General features: G+C 36.4%; 1 protein-coding gene across 1 annotated transcript; it reads left to right on the forward strand.

The window, feature by feature from the left end:
* Positions 1-15,470: 15,470 nt before the first annotated feature.
* On the forward strand, positions 15,471-23,839 carry LOC143440917 (vomeronasal type-2 receptor 116-like). The gene is made up of 6 exons (XM_076927840.1): positions 15,471-15,676; positions 18,300-18,582; positions 18,942-19,748; positions 20,531-20,755; positions 21,691-21,814; positions 22,971-23,839. Exons 1-6 carry the CDS (start codon positions 15,471-15,473, stop codon positions 23,837-23,839), a joined length of 2,514 nt encoding a protein of 837 aa, XP_076783955.1.
* Positions 23,840-24,737: the final 898 nt, after the last annotated feature.

Here is a 24,737-nt window from a genome sequence, read left to right on the forward strand (position 1 = left end):
CTGGAGAGGGGACACTTTTGACATCAACTCCTATGCAGTCAGGCTTGTCCCTCAGGGAACCCAGAAACATATTTTTAACTTTTATATTCCCTTGCAGTGCTTAGCTTCACGGCCTAAGAAAGAATACAGATCACCAGTCAGTGGGGTGGGGAGATTCTGGTTGGCCCCTCTCTGCTTGATCTAGGGGCAAAAGTCCCCTCTTTTAGGTTGGGTGGAGATGGGATTTGGAGACACCCTGGATACAGTAACAACCTCTTCTTGAGTCTCGTGATCCTCCATAGCTAATTTATGATAATGTATCTGGATAGATTTTGCTATCAGATTATCTATCTGTTGTTTCACAAAGTTAGTCAGCCTATTTAAGGCCCAGGGACCAAAGGAAATAAGCAAAAATAACGCAATTAATGGTCCCAACATGGAAGGAAGTAGGGTTAACAATCATGGAGAGGTTGAAGACCAATTCTTGTGCAAGCTCTCATTTTTCTCTTTCTCTCTCTGTCTTTTCTCAAGACCTTCTCTGGCCTTTTTCTTGCTCTCGTTAATTATCCCTGTCTTGTCTATGTAAAAGCAACATTCTTCTTTAAGGGCTGTACACAGTCTAGAGCTGTACACAGTCGTTTCTATTTTAAAAGAGTAAATCAAGTCCAATAAAGTTTTTTGCAAGTTTGGAGATCACTTCAGACAGCGAAACGAGGGATTTCTTCAGATTAGTGATGTCAGTCTCTAGCTGTTTGATGTCCTTGTCAAAGGCTCATCGAAGGTCTGAGTAGTGTAAGTCCAGAGGCCAGCATCAGGATTAGAACTCCTAACAGCAGACATCACGAGAGATTCATTTTTACCTGGAAAGGAAAAAGAAGGGAATTCTCAGGGAGATTTCTCTTCCCTGTATGTCAATTTTTATTCATCTTATTTATAATTGGGCCTGGTTTTGTGGGGGTTATCTATTTATTTCATTGATCTTTTTGGAATCTATTTAGCTGTGCCTTCTGTGGTATCAAACAGTCATATCACTCTTCGGCCCCATATGAGAACTGGGCCCTTTCCATTTAAGGGTAAGAGGGTCCTTCCTCATAGCTGTGGCATAGTTTTTATTGGTCTCAGTGATGCCAGAGTCAGTCAGAAGCAGATTCACCATGAGCTTTCAGTTTTAGAAAGTTAAAAGTGAACAGGCATGATGGAGAGTAGTTTGGGGAGACTCATTCTGGGGCTACAGTTTTCCCTCTTTTGTTTTTAAAGCCAATTTTTCAGAGCTCTTGTAAAATCAGGGCAGAAGCGCCAACAGCCACTCCTTCCACCCTCAGAGAGTCATGAAGACACTATTTAAAGAAGTATAAATCTTTATTAATAATCTCTTTTATCAAAGGGCTATTATAAAACAGCCAAAAACTAATCAATCTATATATCGATTAATGATAGCTTCTTCTACTTTTTATAAAATTACTCCTCTTTTGTCAGTTAATTCTTTCTCAGCCTGCTTATTCTTTAAGTAGAGGAAGGCTATTAAACTGTTTGAGTTAATTTTATATTGAGCCAGTCTGCTAAAGTTGTTTATCAGGTTTAGGAGTTCTCTGGTGGAATTTTTGGGGTCACTTAAGTATACTATTATATCATCTGTAAATAATGATATTTTGACTTCTTTTTTTTTTCAATTTGTATCCCTTTGATCTCCTTTTGTTGTCTAATTGCTCTGGCTAGAACTTCAAGTACTATATTGAATACATAGCCTTGTCTAGTCTCTGATTTTAATGGGATCACTTCAAGTTTCTCTCTATTTAGTTTGATATTGGCTACTGGTTTGCTGTATATTGCTTTTACTATGTTTAGGTATGGGCCTTGAATTCCTGTTCGTTCCAAGACTTTTACCATGAAGGGGTGTTGCATTTTGTGAAATGCTTTCTCAGCATCCAGTGATACGATGATGTGGGTTTTTTTCCTTTGAGTTTGGTTATATTATGGATTACATTGATTAATTTTTGAATATTGAACCATCCCTGCACTCCTGGGATAAAGCCTACTTGATCATGGTGGATGATTGTTTTGATGTGTTCTTAGATTTGTTTGCCAGAATTTTATTGATTATTTTTGCATCTATATTCATAAGGAAGATTGGTCTGAAGTTCTCTTTCATTGTTGGGTCTTTGTGTCGTGATTGTGGCTTCATAGAACAAATTGGGTAGTCTTCCTTCTGTTTCTATTTTGTGAAATGGTTTATAGAGAATTGGTATTAGGTCTTCCTGGAAGGTCTGATAGAATTCTACACTAAAGCCATCTGGTCCTGAGCTATTTTTTTGTAGGGAGACTTTTAATGATTGCTGCTGTTTCTTTAGTGGGTATAGGACTATTTAGATGGCTTATCTGATCATGAATTAACTTTGGTGTCTGGTATCTGTGTAGGAAATTGTTCATTTCATCCAGATTTTCCACTTTTGTTGGGTATAGGCTTTTTTAGTAGGAACTGATGATTTTTTTAATTTCCTCAGTTTCTGTTGTTATGTTTCTCTTTTCAGTTCTGTTTTTTGTTGTTGTTGTTGTTAATTTGGATACTATCTCTGTGCCCTCTGGTTAGTCTTGCTAAGGGTTTATCTATCTTGTTGATTTTCTCAAAGACCAAGTTTCTGGTTTTGTTGATTCTTTGTATAGTTCTTTTCGTTTCTATTTGTTTGATTTTAGCCCTTAGTTTGATTATTTTCTACCCTGACCTCCTCTTGGGTGTATTTGCTTCTTTTTGTTCTAGAGCTTTCAGGTGTGCTGTCAAGCTGCTTGTCTGTGCTTTCTACAGTTTCTTTTTGTAAGCACTTAAAGCTATGAGTTTTCCTCTTAGCACTGCTTTCATTGTGTCCCACAAGTTTTGATATGATGTGTCCTAATTTTCATTAAATTATAAAATATCTCTAATATTTTTCTTTATTTTTTCCTTGACCAAGTTATCATTGAATTGAGCATTGTTCAGTTTCCATGTGTATGTAGCCTTTCCATTGATTTTATCATTATTGAAGACCAGCCTTAATCTCTGGTGATCTGATAGGATGCATGAGATTATTTCAATGTTCTTGTATCTGCTTTGGCTTGTTTGTGACCAATTATATGGTTAATTTTGGAGAAGATACCATGAGATGCTAAGAAGAATTATATTCTTTTTTTGAATAAAATGTTCTATGAATATCTGCTAAATCCATTTGGTTTGTAACTTCTCTTAGTTTCACCGTGTCTCTGTTTAGTTTCTGTCTCCATGATCTGTTCATTGCTGAGAGTTGGGTGATGAAGTCTCTCACTATTATTGTGTGAGGTTCAATGTGTGCTTTGAGCTTCAGTAAAGTATCTTTTATGAATGTAGGTGCCTTTGTATTTGCTGCATAGATAGTCAGAATTGAGATTTCATCTTGGTTAATGTTTTCTTTGACGAGTATGAAGTCTCCATTCTTATCTATCTTGATAACTTCTGGTTGAAAGTTGGTTTTATTTGAAATTAGAATTGCTACTCCAGCTTGTTTCTTGGGACCATTTGCTTGGAAAATTGTTTTCTAGCCTTTTATTCTGAAGTAGTGTCTGTCTTTGTCAAAGAGGTGCATTTCTTGTATGTAGCAAAATGTTGGGTCCTGTTTATGTATGCAGTCCTTTAGTTTATGTCTTTTTATTGAGGAATTTGGTCCATTGATATTAAGTAATATTAATAAGAAGTGATTGTTGCTTCCTGTTATTTTTGTTACTAGAGGTGGAATTATGTTTCTGTGGCTATCTTCTTTTGAGTTTGTTGGAAGAAAATTACTTTCTTGCTTTTTCTATGGTATAATTTCCCTGCTTGTGTTGGCTTCCCTCTATCATCCTTTGTAGGGATGGATTTCTGAAAAGATATTGTATAAATTTGGTTTTGTCATTGAATATCTTCTTTTCTCTATCTATGGTAATTGAGAGATTTGCTGGGTATAGAAGCCAGGGATAGCATTTCTGTTCTCTTAGAGTGTGTATGACATTTGTCCAGGATCTTGTGGCTTTTATAGTATCTGGTGAGAAGTCTGGTGTAATTCTGATAGGTGTGGTGTAATTCTTGTAGGTCTGCCTTTATATGTTGCTTGACTTTTTTCCCTTACTGCTTTTAATATTCTTTCTTTGTTTTATGCATTTGGTGTTTTGATTATTATGTGATGAGGGGAATTTCTTTTCTAATCTAGTCTATTTAGAGTTCTTTAGTCTTCTCAGATAGATATTCCTAGGCAACTCTTTCTTTAGGTTAGGGAAGTGTTCTGTAATTTTGTTGAAGATATTTGCTAGTGCTTTAAGTTAAGAATCTTGCTTTCTTTTATAACAATTATCCTTTTATTCGGCCTTGTCATTGTGTCCTGGGTTTCCTGGATATTTTGGGTTAAGAATTTTTTTGTATTTTGTGTTTTCCTTGACAGTTGTGTCAATGTTTTCTATGGTATCTTCTGCACCTGAGATACTCTCTTCTATCTCTTGCATTCTGTTGGTGATGCTTGCTTCCATGACTCCTGATCTCTTTCCTGGGTTTTCTATCTCCAGGGTACTCTTGCTTTCTGATTTCTCCATTGTTTCTACTTACATTTTTAGATCCTGGGTGTTTTTTTTTCAATTCCTTCACCTGTTTGGTTGTGTTTCCTTGCAATTCTTTAAGAGATTTATGTGTATCTCTTGAAGGGTTTCTACCTGTTTACACACATTCTCCTCTATTTCTTTGAGGGATAAAATCACTTCTATCAGCATCATGAGAAGTGATTTTAAATATGAATCTTGCTTTTCTGGTATCAGGGGTATTTAGGACCTGCTTTGATGGAAGAACTAGGTTCTGATGATGCCAAGTAACTTTGGTTTCTGTTGCTTATGTTCTTGTGCTTGCCTTTTACCATCTGGTTATTTCTAGTGCTATCTTCACTCAGTGTCTCTGACTGGAGCCTGTCTGTCCTGTTATCTTGGTTGTGTCAGAACTCCTAAGATTCCAGCTGTCTATGTAATCCTGTGATCTTGAAATACTTGTTGTGATAACTCTTGAAAGCCAGGCTGCTCCGGGGATCCTGAAATCCTGGTGTGCCCAAGCTCCTGAGATCCTGCGATCCTATTATCATATGTTTCTGGGAATGTTAGAGCTCCTGGGATTTCAGCCTCCTCTGCGTTTTGGGGGATTGAGTGCAGAGCTGTCACCCTAGGAGTGCTCTGAGCACAGTTACAAACTAGAAGGTTCCTGTGCCAATGGCCTTGAGAGAGTTCTTAGGTCCCTGTGGCTCCCAAATTATGGTCTTTTGGTTGTGGAGGGGGGTTGTGGCCTACTCATCTACACTCCTGGGTATTATAGAGCTTCTGGGAGTCCAGACTTCTTTGGATTCTGTGGGATTGGGTGTAGAGCTGATGCCTTAAGACTTTCCCAGGCCCAGGCACAGACTGGAAGTAATCTCACATTTCTAAGTAGGACATGTAAGTGTTTCTTAGCAAGAGAAGTCACATGATGCAATGGAACACTTTTCTTACTTCCCTGGTGGGCCTTCAAAGAAAGAAGATTTTCCCAGGCCATCTAGTCCTGGGAGATGACCATTGTGCTTTCCATTATTTGGGTGTCTGAGGGGATCTATCAGTGAAATAGATCACTATCGTCTGTCTTCCCTGCTGCACAAGTAAGGTTGTTGCTCTTAAGTTACTGACAGAAAGTTTGATACATTCCATATTTGAGCCCACTGATCCATACCCAGAATCATTAATTGTAGCTCTTTATATTTTCTTGTCATGCCTAGGTATCACTAAAAATCAAACATGAGTCTCACAAGAGCATCCAGTACAACATGCAAACTGCTGGGGACATAACTCAAGCCCTTCCTCCATCTTTATAAAAATAGATATTTTATTGTTGAAGTAAAGAATAGCCTTTCTCCTGGAATTGAGATTTTTTTTCAATTTGTAACATTCAACTGCTCTCCAATATTATTTTCTATAAAATGACATAATTATATCTGTGTTTAACCTTTAGAATCCATTTTACTTAGAAAATAGGTTTCTGAAACGACAAGCTCATCCTTCTTTTTTCTGACATCCTTTACTTCTTGGTCTGACACTTTTCTCCTTGTAAAAGAAGGCATAGCCCCGTTTTGATTACAAACCATTATCAAGAACTTCTTAATTTTGTGTGAATATGTTGATATATCATATGAGAAACTGTACACATCTGGTCCAAAATCTCAAGTTGACAATTAGGGTTTGTTTACATTTAAATATTGGATGTTAGTGGGACAGAGCACTGAGAATCTGCTTTGACACTTTGGAAAACCTATAACTTGATAAACAGGGCTGGCTTCAAAATCACAAAAATATACCTATGTCTGCTTTTTGATTGGTGAAGATAAAGGAAAGAACCATCATGATAGGTTGCATGTATCATTATAGAAAAAATGAATTCAAAGTAAGACAAAATATCATAAAGAGCCCTGGCATGAATTGAATCAAAAACACTCCTGTCTCAGCATCTTCCTTTTTTCATTATTTCATTTACTACTTGCCTGGATAAGAAGTTCCATTATGACTTGTCATGACTTCATTGTTTGTGACATTCTAAAGCTACATTTATATTGACATGGTGTCCTTTTCTAAATACAATCACAAATGTTAGGAGATATTAAGTATCAAATAAAGCAAATTTTTATGCATTTCTTGTAAGAAGCATATTGTGTTTAATTCTATCTTTACACAGAGCCATGTCAATTTCATTTTCCCAAATGAAATTCAGCCTATGTCATCCATTCTGATTGTTAAAATCTGAAAAACTTGCGGTATGCTCATTTTGTAGACATTTTCACTTTATTTTATTTTGTGTTCAACATGGCATGGGCAGAAAATTTGAAAGCTGCCACATAGAACAGATGGAACTGAAATTCTAGAATATTCAAATAAGACAAAGTAGACACAGCCAGTCTCTATGACAGTGTGATGACAGATACAGGAAGCACTGCAATATACTTGAATGAGGTGGGAAATGAGCATTAGCTGAGATCTTTAGGGATGAATACCATCTGCAGAAACCAAACTCTGACACTATTATTAAGGCCAAGAAGTGCTTGCTGACAGGAACCTGGTATGGCTTTTCCCTGAGAAGTTCTACCAGCACCTGAGCAATACAGATCCATATACTCACATTCACCCACTGGACTGAGTCTGTAGATACCAGTGGAAAAGCCAGGGGAATGATAGAAGGAGCTGAAGGGTTTTTAACCCCATAGGAATAAGACTATCAATTAACTGGACCATGCAGAGCACCCAGGGACTAAACAACCATCCCAAGAGTATACATGGGTGGGAGCCATGGGTCTAGATACATTTGTAGCAGAGGATCACCTCATCTGATATCATTGGGAGAGGAGGCCTTTGGTCTTGTGGAGAATTGATGCCCCACCATATGGGGATGCTAGAGCAGTAAGGTGGTAGTGGGTTAGTGGGTGGAAAAGCAATCTTGTAGAGGCAAAGTAGAAGATCAGAGGGAAGATGGGACTGGGGTTTGTGGAGGGGTAAGCAGAAAGGGGGATACCATTTGAAATGCAAATGAATAAAATGATTAATAAAAAGAGAAAAAAGAGAGCCCACTGTAAGATCTATAAAAAGGAAGGCATCTAAGGCAGTTTTCAGTACAAACCATTCATTTATAATATACTAAGACTGATATAGGAATCCTGATTCAGAATTTATAACTCATGTAGAAAAGACAATATTTTGCATCTGTCCATGAAGTTCATATAGAGCAGTGTGCTGTCCTCAGCAGCCTTGTTGACCAATGTCATTTATTTCATTCCCTGTTATTGTTAACAGCCTTGTTCATATTGTGAATGTGGCAAAAAGTATTTGGCAAGGGATATTGACAGCACTGTCCCTGGGTGCTGGGCCTTTATGTCATTGTGTTATGACTTCTTTAATGTCATCAGGGACCACCTCATTTCCTGAATTCAAAACTTAAATTTTCATCTTTGCACTCTGAACGGTTACAATCAGGACCAGTGGTTCTGGAATCTGCAATCAACCTTGCTTCCCAGGAGTTAGGTAGGCACTTTCTTGATTGTGACAGGGAATAGTATCTGTCTAGAGTATCTGACTAGAGAGAATAATAAACTGGTATCAGCTGCCTAGCATCATTAAGGTTTCTGTTCACCTGCAAAAATTAATCACTGGGGTGCATAAAATCCACAATTTTCTAACATGATATGGGGCCGTCAGTCCCAGGCTTAGAAGAGATAAACAGTAAATTTGATTGTAATGGACTGGTTTAAAATGCCTTTCAGTCTGACAAATCACAGCCTGGAGGTCAACATCAGCATCTAATCATTGAAAAGCTGATGATTACTTTTTAGAAATTATTTATTTTATGTTTGTGTATTATAACATTATGTCATTTTCTCTTCTGTTTTCTTCCTCGAAACATTTGCAAATACCCAAAGTTGCTCTATCCAATGCATTAGTTATTTTTCATTAAGTACTATTACATATTTGATTTCATTTTTAAAATTAATTTTTATTGGAAATTTCTTTTTTATGCATTTATTTTTTATTTATTTTATTTTATTTAATTTTTATTGTATATCTTATTTACATTTCAGATGCCATCCCCTTTCCCCATTTCCCCTCCCTAGAAAACCCCTATCCCATACCCCCTTCTCCTTTTTGCATTTATACAATTTTTTTAATGTCAACCAAAGGCTTTATAAGTTTGGTAGTGCTCGATATCAATCAGAAGTGTAACCTAATACCCAATCTAGATATATCATTTATCTTTGACTGGCAGAGATATGTGAATATCCACCTCCATGTCTGCTCCCCCCTTTATCTCATCACCTAGCTCCTCCTCTCCTTCTCCTCCTCTTCTCCTTACTCCTCTTCTCTGTACTCCTCCCACCTTAGCTCCTCCTACATATCACCCTTCCTGTTAAAATAAAACTTTTCTCTCAAAATACAGTTAGAGGATAACTATACCAATTTATGTCAGTAAAATGCAAGATAGACCTAGTACCCAATATTAACCACCTCAGTCCCCAAGCCCAGAGAATAGGGGCACTGACTCTTCATTAACCTCTTCAAGATGATTATGGGTGTTGAGATATTAGAAGAGGGGTTGGGGGAAGAATAAATTGATAAGCCTCTGACATTGTGTCTTCACTGCATCCAGCTGGAATTCCAGGACATCAGAGGTTCGAGTAGGTCTGCTCAGCTTGCCTGATGAGTAGATATACCAAGGCTATGTATTCTGCAATATACAATTCTCAAAACAAATTTTAGTATCAAGAAAATTGTTTGTTTGAATTCTGGAATCTAGTCTTCTGGCTGCCTGCCTCTATCATGTCTAATTCATATAATTCTGGGCGTTTCAATGAAGGTGTGCTCCCACTATTCTCCCATTTTTGCCTCCCTGTTCTCAAATTCCTCAACACTAGGGAATCCAAACTTTCAGGCACCAAGGCCCTCCACTTCCACTGATACCTAACCCCTTACCCCACTCCAATTACTATGAGGGTGTGCTCCCACCATCCTCTCATTCCTGCCTCCCTGCTCTTGAAATCCCCCAACACTTGGGGATCCACACTTTCAGGCACCAAGGCCCTCTACTTCCACTGATGCCTAACCCCTTACCCCATCTTTCCTCCTCCAATTACTATGAGGGTGTGCTCCCACCATCCTCTCATTCCCACCTCCCTGCTCTTGAAATTCCCCAACACTAGGGAATCCAAACTTTCAGGTACCAAGGCTGTCCACTTCCACTGATGCCTGGCAAGGCCACCCTCAACTACCTATACAGTTGGAGCCTTGAGTCCCTCCTTCTGTGTTCTCGGGCTGGAGATTTTAGAATTGCTACTCCAGCTTGTTTCTTAGGACCATTTGTTTGAAAAATTGTTTTCCAGCCTTTTACTTGAAGGTAGAGTCTGTCTTTGTCATTGCAGCGGATTTCCTATATGCAGTCAAATGCTGGGTCCCATTTATGTATCCAGTCCATTAGCCTATGTCTTTTAATTTGGTAATTGAGTCCATTGATGTTAAGAGATATCAAGGAACAGTGATTGTTTTCTCCTGTTACTTTGTTATTAGAGGTGAAGTTATTTTTGTGTGGCTATCGTCTTTTGAATTTGTTGGAAGAGGGTTGCTTTCTTGCTCTTTCTAGGGTATAATTTCCCTCTTTGTATTGGAGCTTTCCTGCTATTATCCTTTGTAATGCTGGATTTGTGGAAAGATATTGTGTAAATTTGGTTTTGTCATGGAATATCTTGGTTTCTCCATCTACGGTAATTGAGAGTTTTGCTGGGTATAGTAGCCTGGGCTGGCATTTGTGTTCTCTTAGGGTCTGTATGACATCTGTCCAGCATCTTCTAGTTTTTATAGTATCTGGTGAGAAGTCTGGTGTAATTCTGATAGGTCTGCCTTTATATGTTACTTGGCCTTTCCCCCTTACTGCATTTAATATTCTTTCTTTGTTTTGTGCACTTGGTGTTTTGATTATTATGTGATGGGAGGTATTTCTTTTCTGGTCTAGTCTATTTGGCGTTCTGGTCTAGTCTATTTGTATGTTTATGGGCATCTCGTTCTTTAGATTAGGAAAGTTTTCTTCTATAATTTTGTTGAAGATATTTATTGGCCCTTTAAGTTGGGAATCTTCACTCTCATCTATACCTATTATCCTTAGGTTTGTTCTTGTCATTGTGTCCTGAATTTCCTGGATGTTTTGTGTTAAGAACTTTTTGCATTTTGCATTTTCTTTGACACTTGTGTGAACATTTTCTATGATATCTTCTGCACTGAGATTCTGTCTTCTATCTCTTGTATTCTGTTGGTGATGGTTGTGTCAATGACACCTGATTTCTTTCTTAGGTTTTCTATCTCCAGGGTAGTCTCCCTTTGTGATTTCTTGATTGCTTCTACTTCCATTTTATGTCCTGGATTGTTTTGTTCAATTCCTTCACCTGTTTGGTTGTGTTCTCTTGTAAGTCTTTAAGGGATTTTTGTGTTTTCACTTTAAGGGTTTCTACCTGTTTACCAATGTTCTCCTCAAATTCTTTGAGAGTGTTATTTATGTCCTTCTTGAAGTCCTCTATCATCATCATTAGAAGTGATTTTAAATCTGAATCTTGCTTTCCTAGTGATATGGGAAATTCAGGACTTCCTTGTGTGAGAGAACTAGGTTCTAATGATGCCAAGTACCCTGGGTTACTGATGCTTATGTTCTTGTGCTTGCCTTTTGCCATCTGTATCTCCTTAGTGCTACCTGCCCTGTCCCTGACTGGAGCCTGTCTTTCCTATTATCTTGGTTGTATTAGAATTTGTGGGGTGGGTGTAACTACTGGGGTAAGCATTGGGGCTCAAAATCTGCTCAATGCTCAAGCTCAGACAGGATACTGCCCGAATTAGAGCACCTGGGCTCCCCACTTTCTCTGGGTTCTTGGATATTGGGGGCACAGCTGCCACCCAAGATCTGCTCAGTGCTCTGGCCCAGACCGGAAGGAAGCAGTGTTCCAGGCTGGGAATGATTTTTTGGGTCCTTGTATGTCCCAGTTACTCCCTCTGGAATTTTCATTTACATTTCAGATGTTATCTCCTTTCTCTATCTCTCCCCACCCAGAAACTTTCTATCCCATCCCCCCCTACTTCTGCTTCTATGAGGATGTGCCCCCAGTCATTCACACACTCTTACCTCCCTGCCCTCAAATTCTCCCACACTGGAGCATCCAACCTTCACAGAACCAAGGACCTCCTCTTCCACCTGTACATGACAAGGCCATCCTCCCCTACATATAGAGCAGGAGCCATGGGTCCCTCCCTATGTGCTCCCAGGCTGGTGATGTAGACCCCCAGAGCTCTGGTTGTTTGTTATTGTTGCTCTGCTCATGGGGCTGCAAGCCCCTTCAGCTCCTTTAGTCTTCTCTCTAACTCCTCCACTGGTTACCCCGTGATCAGTTAAGTAGTTAGCTGTGACCATCTCCTGTGTATATATCTGTATATGTATTGATTTCTAATGGGTGACAAAAACAAACTTGATATAGAGAGAAAGTGATGAACTCGGAGAAGCCGAGGATTAGAACACCATAATCAAAATATATTATGTGAAACTACTTTTTTACCTTTTTTTTATTGGATATGTTATATGTTTACATTTCAAATATTATCCAATTCCCTGTTTTCCCCTATGAAAAACCCCAATCTCATCTCCCCAATCTCTGCTTCTATTACAGTGCTCCCCCACCCACTCACTTACTCCCTCCTCCCCAACCTGGCATTCTTTTTTATAAATTTTATTTTATATTTTATTTACTTTTAAGATGCCATCCCCTTTCCCCATTTCCCCTCCCTAGAAAACCCCTGTCCCATGCCCCCCCTTTTCTTTTTGCTTTTATACAATTTTTTTAAATGTTAATCAAAAGATTTATAAGTTTGGTAATGCTCAATCAGAAGCGTAACCCAATACCCAACCTAGATATAAAAACTATCTTTGACTGGTGGAGACATGTGAGCATCTGCCTCCATGCCCCCTCTCTCTTTCTCTCTCTCATCACCTAGCTTCTCCTCTCCTTCATCTTCTCTCCTTACTCCTGGCATTCTTTTATACTGGGAAATTGAGTCTTCAAAGGACCAAGTGTCTCTCTTCCCACTAATGTACAAGACCATCCTCTGTTACATATGTGAACTGAGCCATGGGTTGCTCCATGTGGACTCTGGTTGGTAGTTTAGTCCCTGGGAGCGCTGGGGTGTCTGGTATGTTGATGTTGTGGTTCTTTCTATGGGATTGCAAACAAACTATTTTCAATAAAATTTAAAAAACATTAGGAATATTTTCATGACATAATTACTCATTTTATACACTAATTATTTGCAAAATGATTTTGAAGAAACAACAAAAAAAGAAAGAACATCAAAGAGTTTAAGAGAAACATATTATCATGTGTATATATATTGTATGTATATTTTATATATATTAAGAAGAAACAATTTTATGGAAAAAAATTTACAGCAGCTGGTATAAATTGTGTTGCCAGTAATTATGGACACTATAGGTCCATAAAGTGTAAATTTTGATAAAATATTGAAATTTTTTCCTTGTGTTCCATAGTAGTATGGTTCATGATATCAGACTTATTGTCCAATGGCAATAAAGAACTCATTAATACAAAGTTGGCTTTGTGGTTTGGAGGTTTTATGGGAAAACCTTGGAAGAATTTTTACCAACAAACCTACTTGGCTATGTGCTTTGCATGTTACTGAAGTAACATATCATGCCAGGTATGACCCATTACGTGAAAAATTCTATGTGTATATTCAAAACTGCTTTCAATGCTTTGAATATATCTTGCCTCTCTGCTGTATCAAACTAAATTTCAAGTGATTGAAAAAACAATAAACAGCATCCAACTAATGGGAAACAAGCAAGGAAAGTTTTCCCTAATGAATGTTATCAAACATTTAATGAATATAACACCAATTTTTCTAATATTGTTCTTTGAACTACTAAGGGGACAGAAACTATCACATGTTCCACATAGCCCAATATTGTATCAGATATTGGATACCAACAAGAAATAAAGATACAATAAATCATAGGGAATCTCTAGAATAATATTTGCTAAACATAAAAGCAATTTTTTTATTTTAAATATTCATCAAGTATTATAGCGAGTACCTTGAGATTGCCAGCCAACAGAATAGCCTATGAGGAAAAAAGAAACCAAAAATTTTTTTTTGATATATCAGTAAGGACATTGTAGTGTGTGGTATGTATTATATTCACTATGTCAAGTCAATAAAATGAGCTTTAGACAAAATGAGAAACAAAGTGCAAGTAGCACTACTAGGGTCCCAAGCAACATGATGTATGTCTCTGCAGAAAACAACATGGAGGCTAACCTGTCAGTCTGGGCAAAAGCAAATTCAATATTATTGAAAGACGTGAATGTTTGAAGTATAGGCTTCTTGGATCCTAGTCCAATGTTTATGTACATCAAATGACATCCCAAAATACTGTCTCAGCTCAGGATGTCATTTTAATAGCTTCTATAAGGGATGATGCTGTCACAGTGGAGTGAAGAGTCAGCTGTCTTGGAGAGGATGCACATTCCCAATTCATTCACATGGCATCACCTTACAAAATCCAAAAAAGATAGAAAATCACAAGCATCAAGACAATTAAGTCATCCTATCAGTAAGTATACAAAAGTACTAAAAAACTAAACTAACAAAGACATAATTCAACCAATGTATAAAATAAATTTATAGTTCTAAGAAAATTCAATGAACTCCATAGCAATATTCTACTATAATCCAATGAAGTACCAGCCATCCTAAAAATGTATCCAGTGATGATGGTAGATGGGGTTAAAGACTCCACTTGGTTTCTAGTAGAACTATAACTCAGTGTGGCCATTATGCACATCAGTAGAATGTAGTTCAAAAATTACAAATCAAACTCAATGCCCCATATGTGTCACACACTGTAATCTAACCAAGTTACTTAAATTAGTATATCAGACATACATTTGTAATGTTGCAAAGTACTAGAAGTCAGTACTATATCAAAACAAATAAGAACTAGATACTAATGAAAAATATAAGTATATACTAACAGAAATAAAATACTCTCATTTCATTTGAGTAAAATATATGAAATTGTTCTCAATCACCTTAGTGAGGTGTGAATAAACCTCAACCAAAGAAATGTTTCATCAAAAGGCAGTCACCAACAGGGACTGAAGATCAGGCAAGAGAGCAGTATTATAACACAGACTGAGAGTGAATGTATTCCTGGTACTGACCGTGGACAGGATGAGTGTTGAGCCTGTATAATTCCAGGTGCTATTGAATTTTTACATACTGACAGGTTGTCCTGATAACAAGAATCTTAGTAAGTTTGAGGAGATTTTGCAAACATGACTAGCATACAATAGTATATAAACAACAGAAAGCATTCTCAACACCTGCCTCAGTGTTGCAAATGAGACTGCCCTTCCAGACACTACACAATGGAAAGCATAAATCCCATGATTCAAATCAAAATCTGACTGACATGGGACCTTTATGACCTTCTCAACTCTTGTCTTACTATAAAAGTTCTGATGAAATACATTATCATGATAGCCAATTGTGTTCATACTTATAGCTGTTGACACATGATCTAGCCCAGATGGCTGAGGAAAAGATTGTCATTGGAATTCATGCCATAGATAAGAATGAAGTCATGGCACCTGAGTATGGAAAACACAATCTTCACAACATGTTTTCAGAAATGTGTTGATCAAAATTTTCAGACCTCAGATGCAGAGCCTGAGGCCCTAATTTTCCAGATGTACCCCGGCAGCAAGTCACGGGATAAGTGAAAACAAAATATGGAATATAATTAAATGGATCTCCAGACTGCAACAGTATTAAAACAGATGCATAGGTGTAGGTGTGTGTGTGTGTGATGTTTGTCTTCATGAGAAATTGATTTCACAAGTGCTCCATATAATATCCTAGCAGACATGAAGAAGTTGTTTGCTTTCACTATTTCCTTCTTGGTCCTGAAGTTTTCTCTTATCTTTTGCAGTTTGACCGAACCTGGTTGTTTTTGGAGAATAAAGAATAATGAAGACGATGATGGAGATTTGCAAAATGACTGTGGTTTTGTTCTTCTAGTAGATGACCTACCCATAGAAAAATCACATTATAATCATGTCATCTTTTTTAGGTAAGTCATCAAATTAATTTTTTCTACAAGGTCATAATTAGAAATATGTAGCTGTGCATACAAACAGTGATTTTTTTTGTCCTGTTCTACCCACAGTAACATTAGTAAGTACTGAAAATTAACCCTCATGTTACTTACAGTGTGATACTTTCAAATGTGTCACAGTTTAGTTTGGATTTAGTACATTGAGCTCCAATTCACAAAGCTGGACAATGAGAAAATGTAAATTCTATAATTTGCCTTCTTGTGGATTTCATTTGCTGAAAGATGCCGTTGCACAAGGTGTCTTGATCTGCCTTGAATTCACCATCAACACCGCTATAAAGAGTTCAATATGAAGAGGCTCTATCACTGTCTATTTTCAATTGTCTGCCCAGGATTCCTATATCAGCATGCATTCTAAAGACCTTCATAAAAAATTATTGAATATTGGTCTCTATCAGTTGGGCATACATTCATACATTGAAATACATATGTGTGTAGTATACATGATCAAATGTATAATATTACAAATATAGTTGTGAATATACATGTAGAAAACCTGCCATGTTTGAGATTCTGTTACTAGCGTATTATTTTGGTCCACTTGTGCATATGTACAGTCACAGACTAGTTTATGATCAGTATCAGATAGGTGGTCAATATTGCTATTAATTAGTGAATAAATAAAACAATAGAGAAATTCTAGGAGGATTATTTTACTTCCTGTATATAAGAATCTCTTCTCAATGTCTACATAGTTCTCAGATTTCATGTGTGAGATGATATCAGTGGTGACAGCAGATCAGAGTTATGAAGGAAGAAGTGTTGAAATAGCTCACCTAGTCACAAAGACTTCTTTCTTTTATGAACTGAAGTTTCCTGTGCTTTACTGTCTCTGATGCTCATCCCATCTCTTATTAATTTCCACATCTTTTGGACTTTAAGAATACATTTTCCAATTGTTAGCCACAATACACTGTGCAAACTTTGATACTAATGGTTGCATCATATTACTACTATTTTTGGATGTTATTTCAGTATGAACTGTATTTTTGTTTTATCCTATGTTATTCCACACCTCATCAGTAAAATAATAGAAATTCTCATTAATGACTCTTTTACAAGCAGTAATAATGTTTATAATTGAAATATATGAACTATGTCAATCCACGTTTGTGGTTTAACATGAAAACAGCTCTAAAGACTCAATTGAAATATGCAAATCTGAGCAAAAGTGCATGTTTAGTGTCTTTACTTGTGATGAGAGGAAATTGCCAATAGTAATAGATGTACTAGGAGGCTGTGATGGAACATATGAACACATTTCAAGTGGAGAAAAGATCTCAGTGCACAGACATCATGTAAAGGATGGCAGAATATTAGTAAAACTGAGGTGTTAAGAGAAATCTGATACATTTTTTAGTACATCGACATAGTAACATTGACACTAAAAGGCAACATCAAATTGATGTGTAAACAAGCCCCAAAGGATAATAACATTGTTATGTGGTATATTTTCTCATTTTACATATTTCAACTGGATATATAAATTTAAGTGACATGTATCATAAAGAAATTGATGAAATGAGCATTTTCTTAATATTTAACATGAAAGAGTTTTTCATATTTTCCTATTTGTAAAATTTTACCACTGATTAAACAAATTCTCTCATAGAAAACATGAATAAATTGTTTTCGTAATCTTATTATTAGACAATTTATATAGATAAATTTTATATAATAAAATTTGAATACTCTACCTGAAATAGTACTATACGATAGCTCTTGAATATATTTCTTAATGATTTACTCTTAAATATTTTATGTTCTTTTACTATGCTTCAATTGTAAACAATATCTTGTATGCTTTGAAACATACTTTTGTACTCAGGTATTAGAAATAGAATCCTGAGGGCCAGAGAGATGGTTCCATAGTTAAGAGCACTAACTGTTCTTCCCATGATCCTGAAGTCAATCCCCAGCAACCACATGGTGGCTCACAACCATCAGTAATTGGCTTTGATGCCTCCCTCTGGTATCTCAGAAAATAGTGACAGTATACACACATGTATAAAATAAATAAATCTTTTAAAAAAGAAATGGGATTCTGAGTTGTGGATATTGTTGCATATATGTCAATGATATTTTAGGGTACTAAAACATATGAAAGTTGAATGAAATATCTTGAAGTATTATTTGATTCTTAAAATAATTGATATGATTAAGATATTTGATATTTAAAATTTTAAATAAAAAAATTAAAAAGAATGTGTTATGGATTAGATACATGGTTCAAGTCATAAGGTTTTGTTTCTGTGGATATAGAACTCTAAGACTATTGTATAGTATGGAGTCTTACTCTCTAAGAATGTAATCAACTCATGGGTGATATTCAGAGATAAATCAAGCTCTTTATGGATTTTCATGAATATAAAAATTATCATATCAGACCAACCTATGTTTATGAATTCTTATACTGTTTTCAACTGCAATCATGTCTAATTACCCAGGTTTATTTTAGAAAAAAAAACAGAATTTAGACAGAAGTGTATCATGTCTTGTAGTGCAACATTTACTGCAAGTGAAGAGAAAATTTCATGTTTTGTACATTCTTTTTAATCATCCCTGTGACTTCTTTTAGAATACCACCAAGTAAATATGAGGTTTTTTTGGCATTGTTTTTTGTTACCAATGAGATCAACAAAAATCCTCTTCTTTTACCCAACATGACTTTGAAATTTTCCATCATTGTGGGCATGTGTGAAGATACATTTGGACTTCTGGATAATAAATATTTAGAAAAAACCAGTACTTCGAGGTTTCTTAATTATGACTGTACACAACGCCGTAGATGTGATATACAACTTACAGGACCATCATGGATGACAGCCTTAAAACTGGCAGTTAATAATAGAAAACCAAAGGTGAGAATGTGTGACACTGGATGAGTTAACACCTTCTTTATTCCATTCCATGTTTCTAGGAAGAAAACTTGGGCAGCATGCATTTGTGAGTGTGCTGTTATACATATTTTGAAGGATTAGATACTCAGATAATAGATGTATTGGGGGAAGAGGCAAAAGTGTTTCCTAGACTATTCAGACTTTTCAGGAATATTATGGAATCTGATAGGAATAATACATAATATTGATATGGGAATGATACTATCCTTAATAGGAATTCTGATGGTATTCTGAAAATAACATTACTCATATATAAGACAAAACTTTCTAAAATTATATTCCTCTTGTGGATGTTTCATTCTTTTTTCCATATCCTTTAGGTTTTTTTTGGACCATTTAATCCAAACTTGAGTGACCATGATCAATTTCCCTATGTCTGTCAGATAGCAACCAAGGACACATGTTTGTCCTCTGCCATGGTCTCCTTAATGTTACATTTTAAATGGACTTGGATAGGAGTAGTCATCCCAAGTGATGACCAGGGTATACAGTTTCTCTCAGACATGAGAGAAGAAATGCAAAGATATGGGATCTGTTTAGCCTTTGTGAATGTGATACCAGAAACCATGCAGCTATACTTGGAAAGAGCTACGATATATGATAAACAAATTATGATATCATCAGCAAAGGTTGTTGTCATTTATGGTCAAATGAACTCTACTCTAGAAATCAGCTTTAGAAGGTGGGAAGATTTAGGATTATGGAGAATCTGGATCACAACTTCACAATGGGATGTCATCACATATAAAAGAGATTTCAGCCTTGATTTCTTCCATGGGACTGTCACTTTTGCACACCACCATGGTGAGATTTCTAAATTTTGGAAATTTATACAAACAATGGACACCTCCATATACCCAATAGACCGTTTTAAAACTAAACTTGAGTGGAATAATTTTAATTGTTCAACCTCCAAAAACAACAATAGCACAATTGATCATTTTAAATTTAACAACACATGGGAATGGTTAGCACAGCAGAGATTTCATATGGACCTGAGTGAAGAAGGTTACAATTTGTATAATGCTGTGTATGCTGTGGCCCACACCTACCACGAACTCATTTTTCAACAAGTGGAGTCTCAGGAAAAGACAAAAATCAGAGGATTATTTTTTGACTGTCAGAAGGTAAAGTTTCTTATATTTCATTATGCTTAGATTTATTAATGTGATATTTTAAATAGCCCCTGACAAACACACATTCATTTGTTAGAGATTATTCTCTCAATAAAAATTTTCTATACTACAAATTCTCTAATGAACATTTCACAAGGATAACATATAATAGGACAGAATATTTATTGTATAAATATCAGTTACTTTTTTGAAAATTGGTCTTAACATTTTAGCAAATGAGTTCAATATTTAAAATAGGAGTCAAGAGTTTTATCATAAAAACCTTAAATTAACTAGACTAGAATAATTTTCTCAAGAATTGATATATGGACTATTATTAATAGTTATCCATTAAAAGTAACACTTATAAAAACATAATTGATGAAGACCAGGCCTTTTATTTTGTTTATATTTATTTCACTTATGTATGCTATATGTACATTATAGATGAACTACCAGTATTTTTTCCACAACTTCCAGACATTCAGGCTTCCAGCTTATTCTCACGTTCATGATTTCACTTTGTTCATAATTTTGCACATGCACACACACACGCACACACCATGTTCATTGTTATTTGGTAAGCATTTGTTCTATCACATTTTTCCTTAAAACATTAATATGAAGTATATTAATTTTCAATTACCAGTTAGATATATTACATTTTACTACATGGACTAACTTTAGTACAGCTGTCCTTTCTGTAAGCTGTTTAAAAATCAGGGGACATTCTCAATTTCACTTTGCCTTAATTGATATGCTTATGTAATCATGTAATGATGGATCTCATTTAGGTGGCTTCTGTTCTGAAGACCAGAGTATTTACGAACCCTCTAGGAGAAGTCGTGAAGATGAATCATAGAGAAAGTCAGTGTGCCATATATGACATTTTTGACATTTGGAATTCTCCACAAGGTTTTGGATTAAAAGTGAAAATAGGAAGCTATTTTCCATATTTCCCACAGAGCCAAAAACTTCATATATCTGAAGATTTGGAGTGGGTCACAGGGATAACATCGGTGTGTATGCCACAATTTTTATTCTTTTCAGTATACCTAAATTTTAAAATATGTGGCAATGTAGTATTAGTTCTGTGGTTAAGATCAATCGTTGCTCTTGCAGAAGGCCCATCCTCAGTCACCAGCATCAAAATTTGGTAACACACAACTTCCTATAAATCAAGGTCATAGGGATGAAAGGACTCTGGATTACACATTCTTATGCACCTCATAGCATGAAAAATTTATATATATATATTATATAATATAAAATATTATATAATATATATGATATATAATAATAATATAGTTATATTATTATTATATAATAATATATTACATATATTATTTTCATAGCATGAAAGTAATACATATATATGTATATATATAGTGATTTTGTATAAATATCTTGATAGCCTAATGAAGAACAGCATATACCCATTAACAGATATATTTCTCCACATTTAAGGCTTTTTTAAGCTCATAAAAACTTCTGTAAGAGTTTTATACAACACACTTTGTTCATATGCATCAAACAAGTTTTTCTGATCTACCCTATCATCTCTCCCACCAAACTCAGTATCCTTATTTTTTTATTTATACATCATGTGATAGAAACTGGTACCACATAAGTATTCTTTTTGGATTTAATCAGCTTAGAAGGGAAATTTTAATATCTACTATACAAGCATTGCACATATAATATCAGATAATGTAGTAAATATTTTGTAACATTCAGGGCAGTACACAAATTAATAAAGTACCTGAAATTGATCTGATGCTTGATGGCAGTAGAATATGTATAGCCATATCTGTTAATGACCATGAATATGTATGTACATATACATGTGCATATGTTTGTGTAAGTGTACATGATGTATGTGCACTTGTGTATGATGTATACATATATGATGCATATTATATATGATCTATATCTAATATATATATCTCCTCAGGTTCCAACCTCTACTTGTAGTGTGACATGCACACTTGGATTCAGGAAAATTCATCAGGAACAAACACCAGACTGCTGCTTTGATTGTGCTCAGTGTCCAGAAAATGAGATTTCCAATGAGACAGGTACATATTTGCAAGCAGGAAAAATTTCTGATTTTGAGTATCTTCTCTTTCCAAACTAGAAATGTGAGATGGCCTACCTAGATGGAAACTGAAGGCCTGAAATCTCGATTTCAGAATTTAATCCTTTGAATGGTTTCAAAAGTTTTGGACCCAGAAAATAACCTGAAATATATTCTACAAACAACTCATTTTTCTCACAATATCATAGTTATTGATTTTATATTTTGTGGAAGACATTTAGGGGGACAAACATCTGTAACTATTCATAAACAAAATTTTAGGCATAGTCTATGCATATGTTCAGTCTTCCTAATTCCATGTACAAAGCAGCTTGACTATATGATTGGTTCCATAATCTTTCTCTCCTATCAGCTAGTTTTGTCCCTGGCAAAATGATCAGGATAACACTTGTTATTTAAGGAAAAACACTTTAGAAGATTAGATTGATTAGAGGAAAAAACCATTTGCTTTCAAAGAACTAGAAGAACAGTGAAGATATCAAGAATGCACACAGATGTGATAGTGCTCACCAGTAATCACAGCCTAGCTAAGGAAACAGAGATGAATGTGAATGTCCGTAAACTTCGTGCCATCCAGCTTTGAAAGTGTAGTTGGGAAAAAAGAGAGCTTAACACAATGAGGGGGACATAGATAGGTGTATGAGCCATACCGCTTCAATAAGGGAAATACTGCTTTATGCAAACATCATTTGCATAAAGAATTGTATGCTCTTGTGCATATGTGAATATATAAAGGGCACAACCCATAAAGCCAACAAAGTGCATAATGCATTTCATCAGTTGGCATTGAGAACTATGTCTGCCAATCACTCAGATCTGTAACTGGTGAGTTCAAGGTTAGTGGAGATTATGCATACTATTATTCATAAGGCACTGAAAAAAACAAAGCATTTCCTTCTTGTTTAAAAATATAAGTATTTTTTCTGCTCCATTCCCTTTATTGGTGGAGATTTTTTCATCACAAAACAGTTTAATACACAGCAACGTTAAGTTAGTGGTTCCTAGAGCAAAACGGAATGTAACAGATAGATGTTCAACAACAAAGTATTTATGGAGATATCCTCTGGATAACACAAACTCTAAATTATCAAGTACATGATTATGATACCTCATGAAGGTCTGTTGTTGTTTACCAGCAGATATGGAACAATGTGTGAGATGTCCAGATGATAAGTATGCCAATTTTGAACAAACCCATTGTCTCCAAAGGACTGTGTCATTTCTGGCTTATGAAGATCCATTGGGGATGGCTCTAGGCTGCACAGCTCTGTCCTTCTCTGCCCTCACAGTTCTAGTACTAGTCACTTTTGTGAAGTACAAGACTACTCCTATTGTGAAAGCCAATAACTGCATTCTCAGCTACATCCTGCTCCTCTCTCTCATTTTATGTTTTCTCTGCTCATTGCTCTTCATTGGACATCCCAACAAGGCCACCTGCATCCTGCAGCAGACCACATTTGGAGTATTTTTCACAGTGGCTGTTTCTACTGTGTTGGCCAAAACAATAACTGTGGTCATGGCTTTCAAGCTTACTACACCAGGAATAAAGATGAGAGGGATGCTGGTATCAGGGATACCTAATTTGGTCATTCCCATTTGTACCCTAATTCAACTTGTTCTCTGTGGAGCCTGGCTTCTAGCATCTCCTCCCTTTATTGACAGAGATACACAGTCTGAGCATGGGAAGACCATCATTGTTTGCAATAAAGGCTCAGCCATTGCATTCCACTTTGTCCTGGGCTACTTGGGCTCCTTGGCTCTGGCGAGCTTCACTGTGGCTTTCATGGCCAGGAACCTTCCTGACAGATTCAATGAAGCCAAGTTCCTAACATTCAGCATGCTGGTGTTCTGCAGTGTCTGGATTACATTCCTCCCTGTCTACCACAGCACCAGGGGGAAGGTCATGGTGGCTGTGGAGGTCTTTTCCATCTTAGCTTCTAGTGCAGGGGTACTAGGGTGTATCTTTGTCCCAAAGTGTTACGTTATTTTAGTTAGACCAGATTAGAATTCTCTTGAAAAGTAGAAAGGTAAATTATTGAACCTTTAACAATTTCAAGTGTTAGATGATACTCAATACATCTTTTTGATGATACTAAAGGAGTCCTAGTAACTCATACAACAACTTTAAATAATGTCCAAAGTCAGTACTTACAACACAGGACAATACTGCCTAACGTAATACCAACTACTAAGTGTGAGTTTCATTCTTGAGTACTCAATCCAAAACATATTGAGATTAGAAATCCTCAACTGAGGAATGGCTTCCATTATTCTGACCCTTTTCTTCACTTGATGTCTTTCTGCTGGAAGTGGACTCTACTAGCTCCCTCTCCCTACTTGTGGACATTTCATCTAAGGCCCCTTCCTTTGAGTTCTGAGAGTCTCTTACCTCCCAGGTCTCTGTTACTTTTTAAAAGGTACCTCCAACCCCCACCCTCAAAGGTGGCATATTTTCATTTCTTCTGCTGGCCCTCAGGGCTTCTGTTTTGTGTCCACTTCTATACCTCATCATGTTTTTGTTTTTCCCTCGCCCTTCCCCCTTGAACCCAGTTCCCTTGCTCCCTCTACCTCCCATGATTGTTTTTTCTTCTTCCAAATTAGGATTGAAACATCCTTCCTCACTTAGACCCTTCTCCTTGTTAACAGTTTTGTGTTATGTGGATTGTATCCTAGGTATTCTGTACTGTTTTGACTAATATCCTGTGGGGCAGTTGACTGTTAAAGGCATCTGGTACCTAATGGAGCACAGGCTTTAAACATGGGTCACCCTTACGGACAATAGGCATTTTGTTATGTTCCTGGCTTCCTGGCTCTTCTCACATAGCTACAGCCCCCCACAGCCTCCTGCAGTGAGGTCTGTGACCATCAGTTACATAGTGACAGCACCCCAAGCCTTCCCACAT

Source organism: Arvicanthis niloticus, chromosome 30 (genome assembly GCF_011762505.2).
Source record: "Arvicanthis niloticus isolate mArvNil1 chromosome 30, mArvNil1.pat.X, whole genome shotgun sequence".
Lineage (NCBI taxonomy): Eukaryota > Metazoa > Chordata > Mammalia > Rodentia > Muridae > Arvicanthis > Arvicanthis niloticus.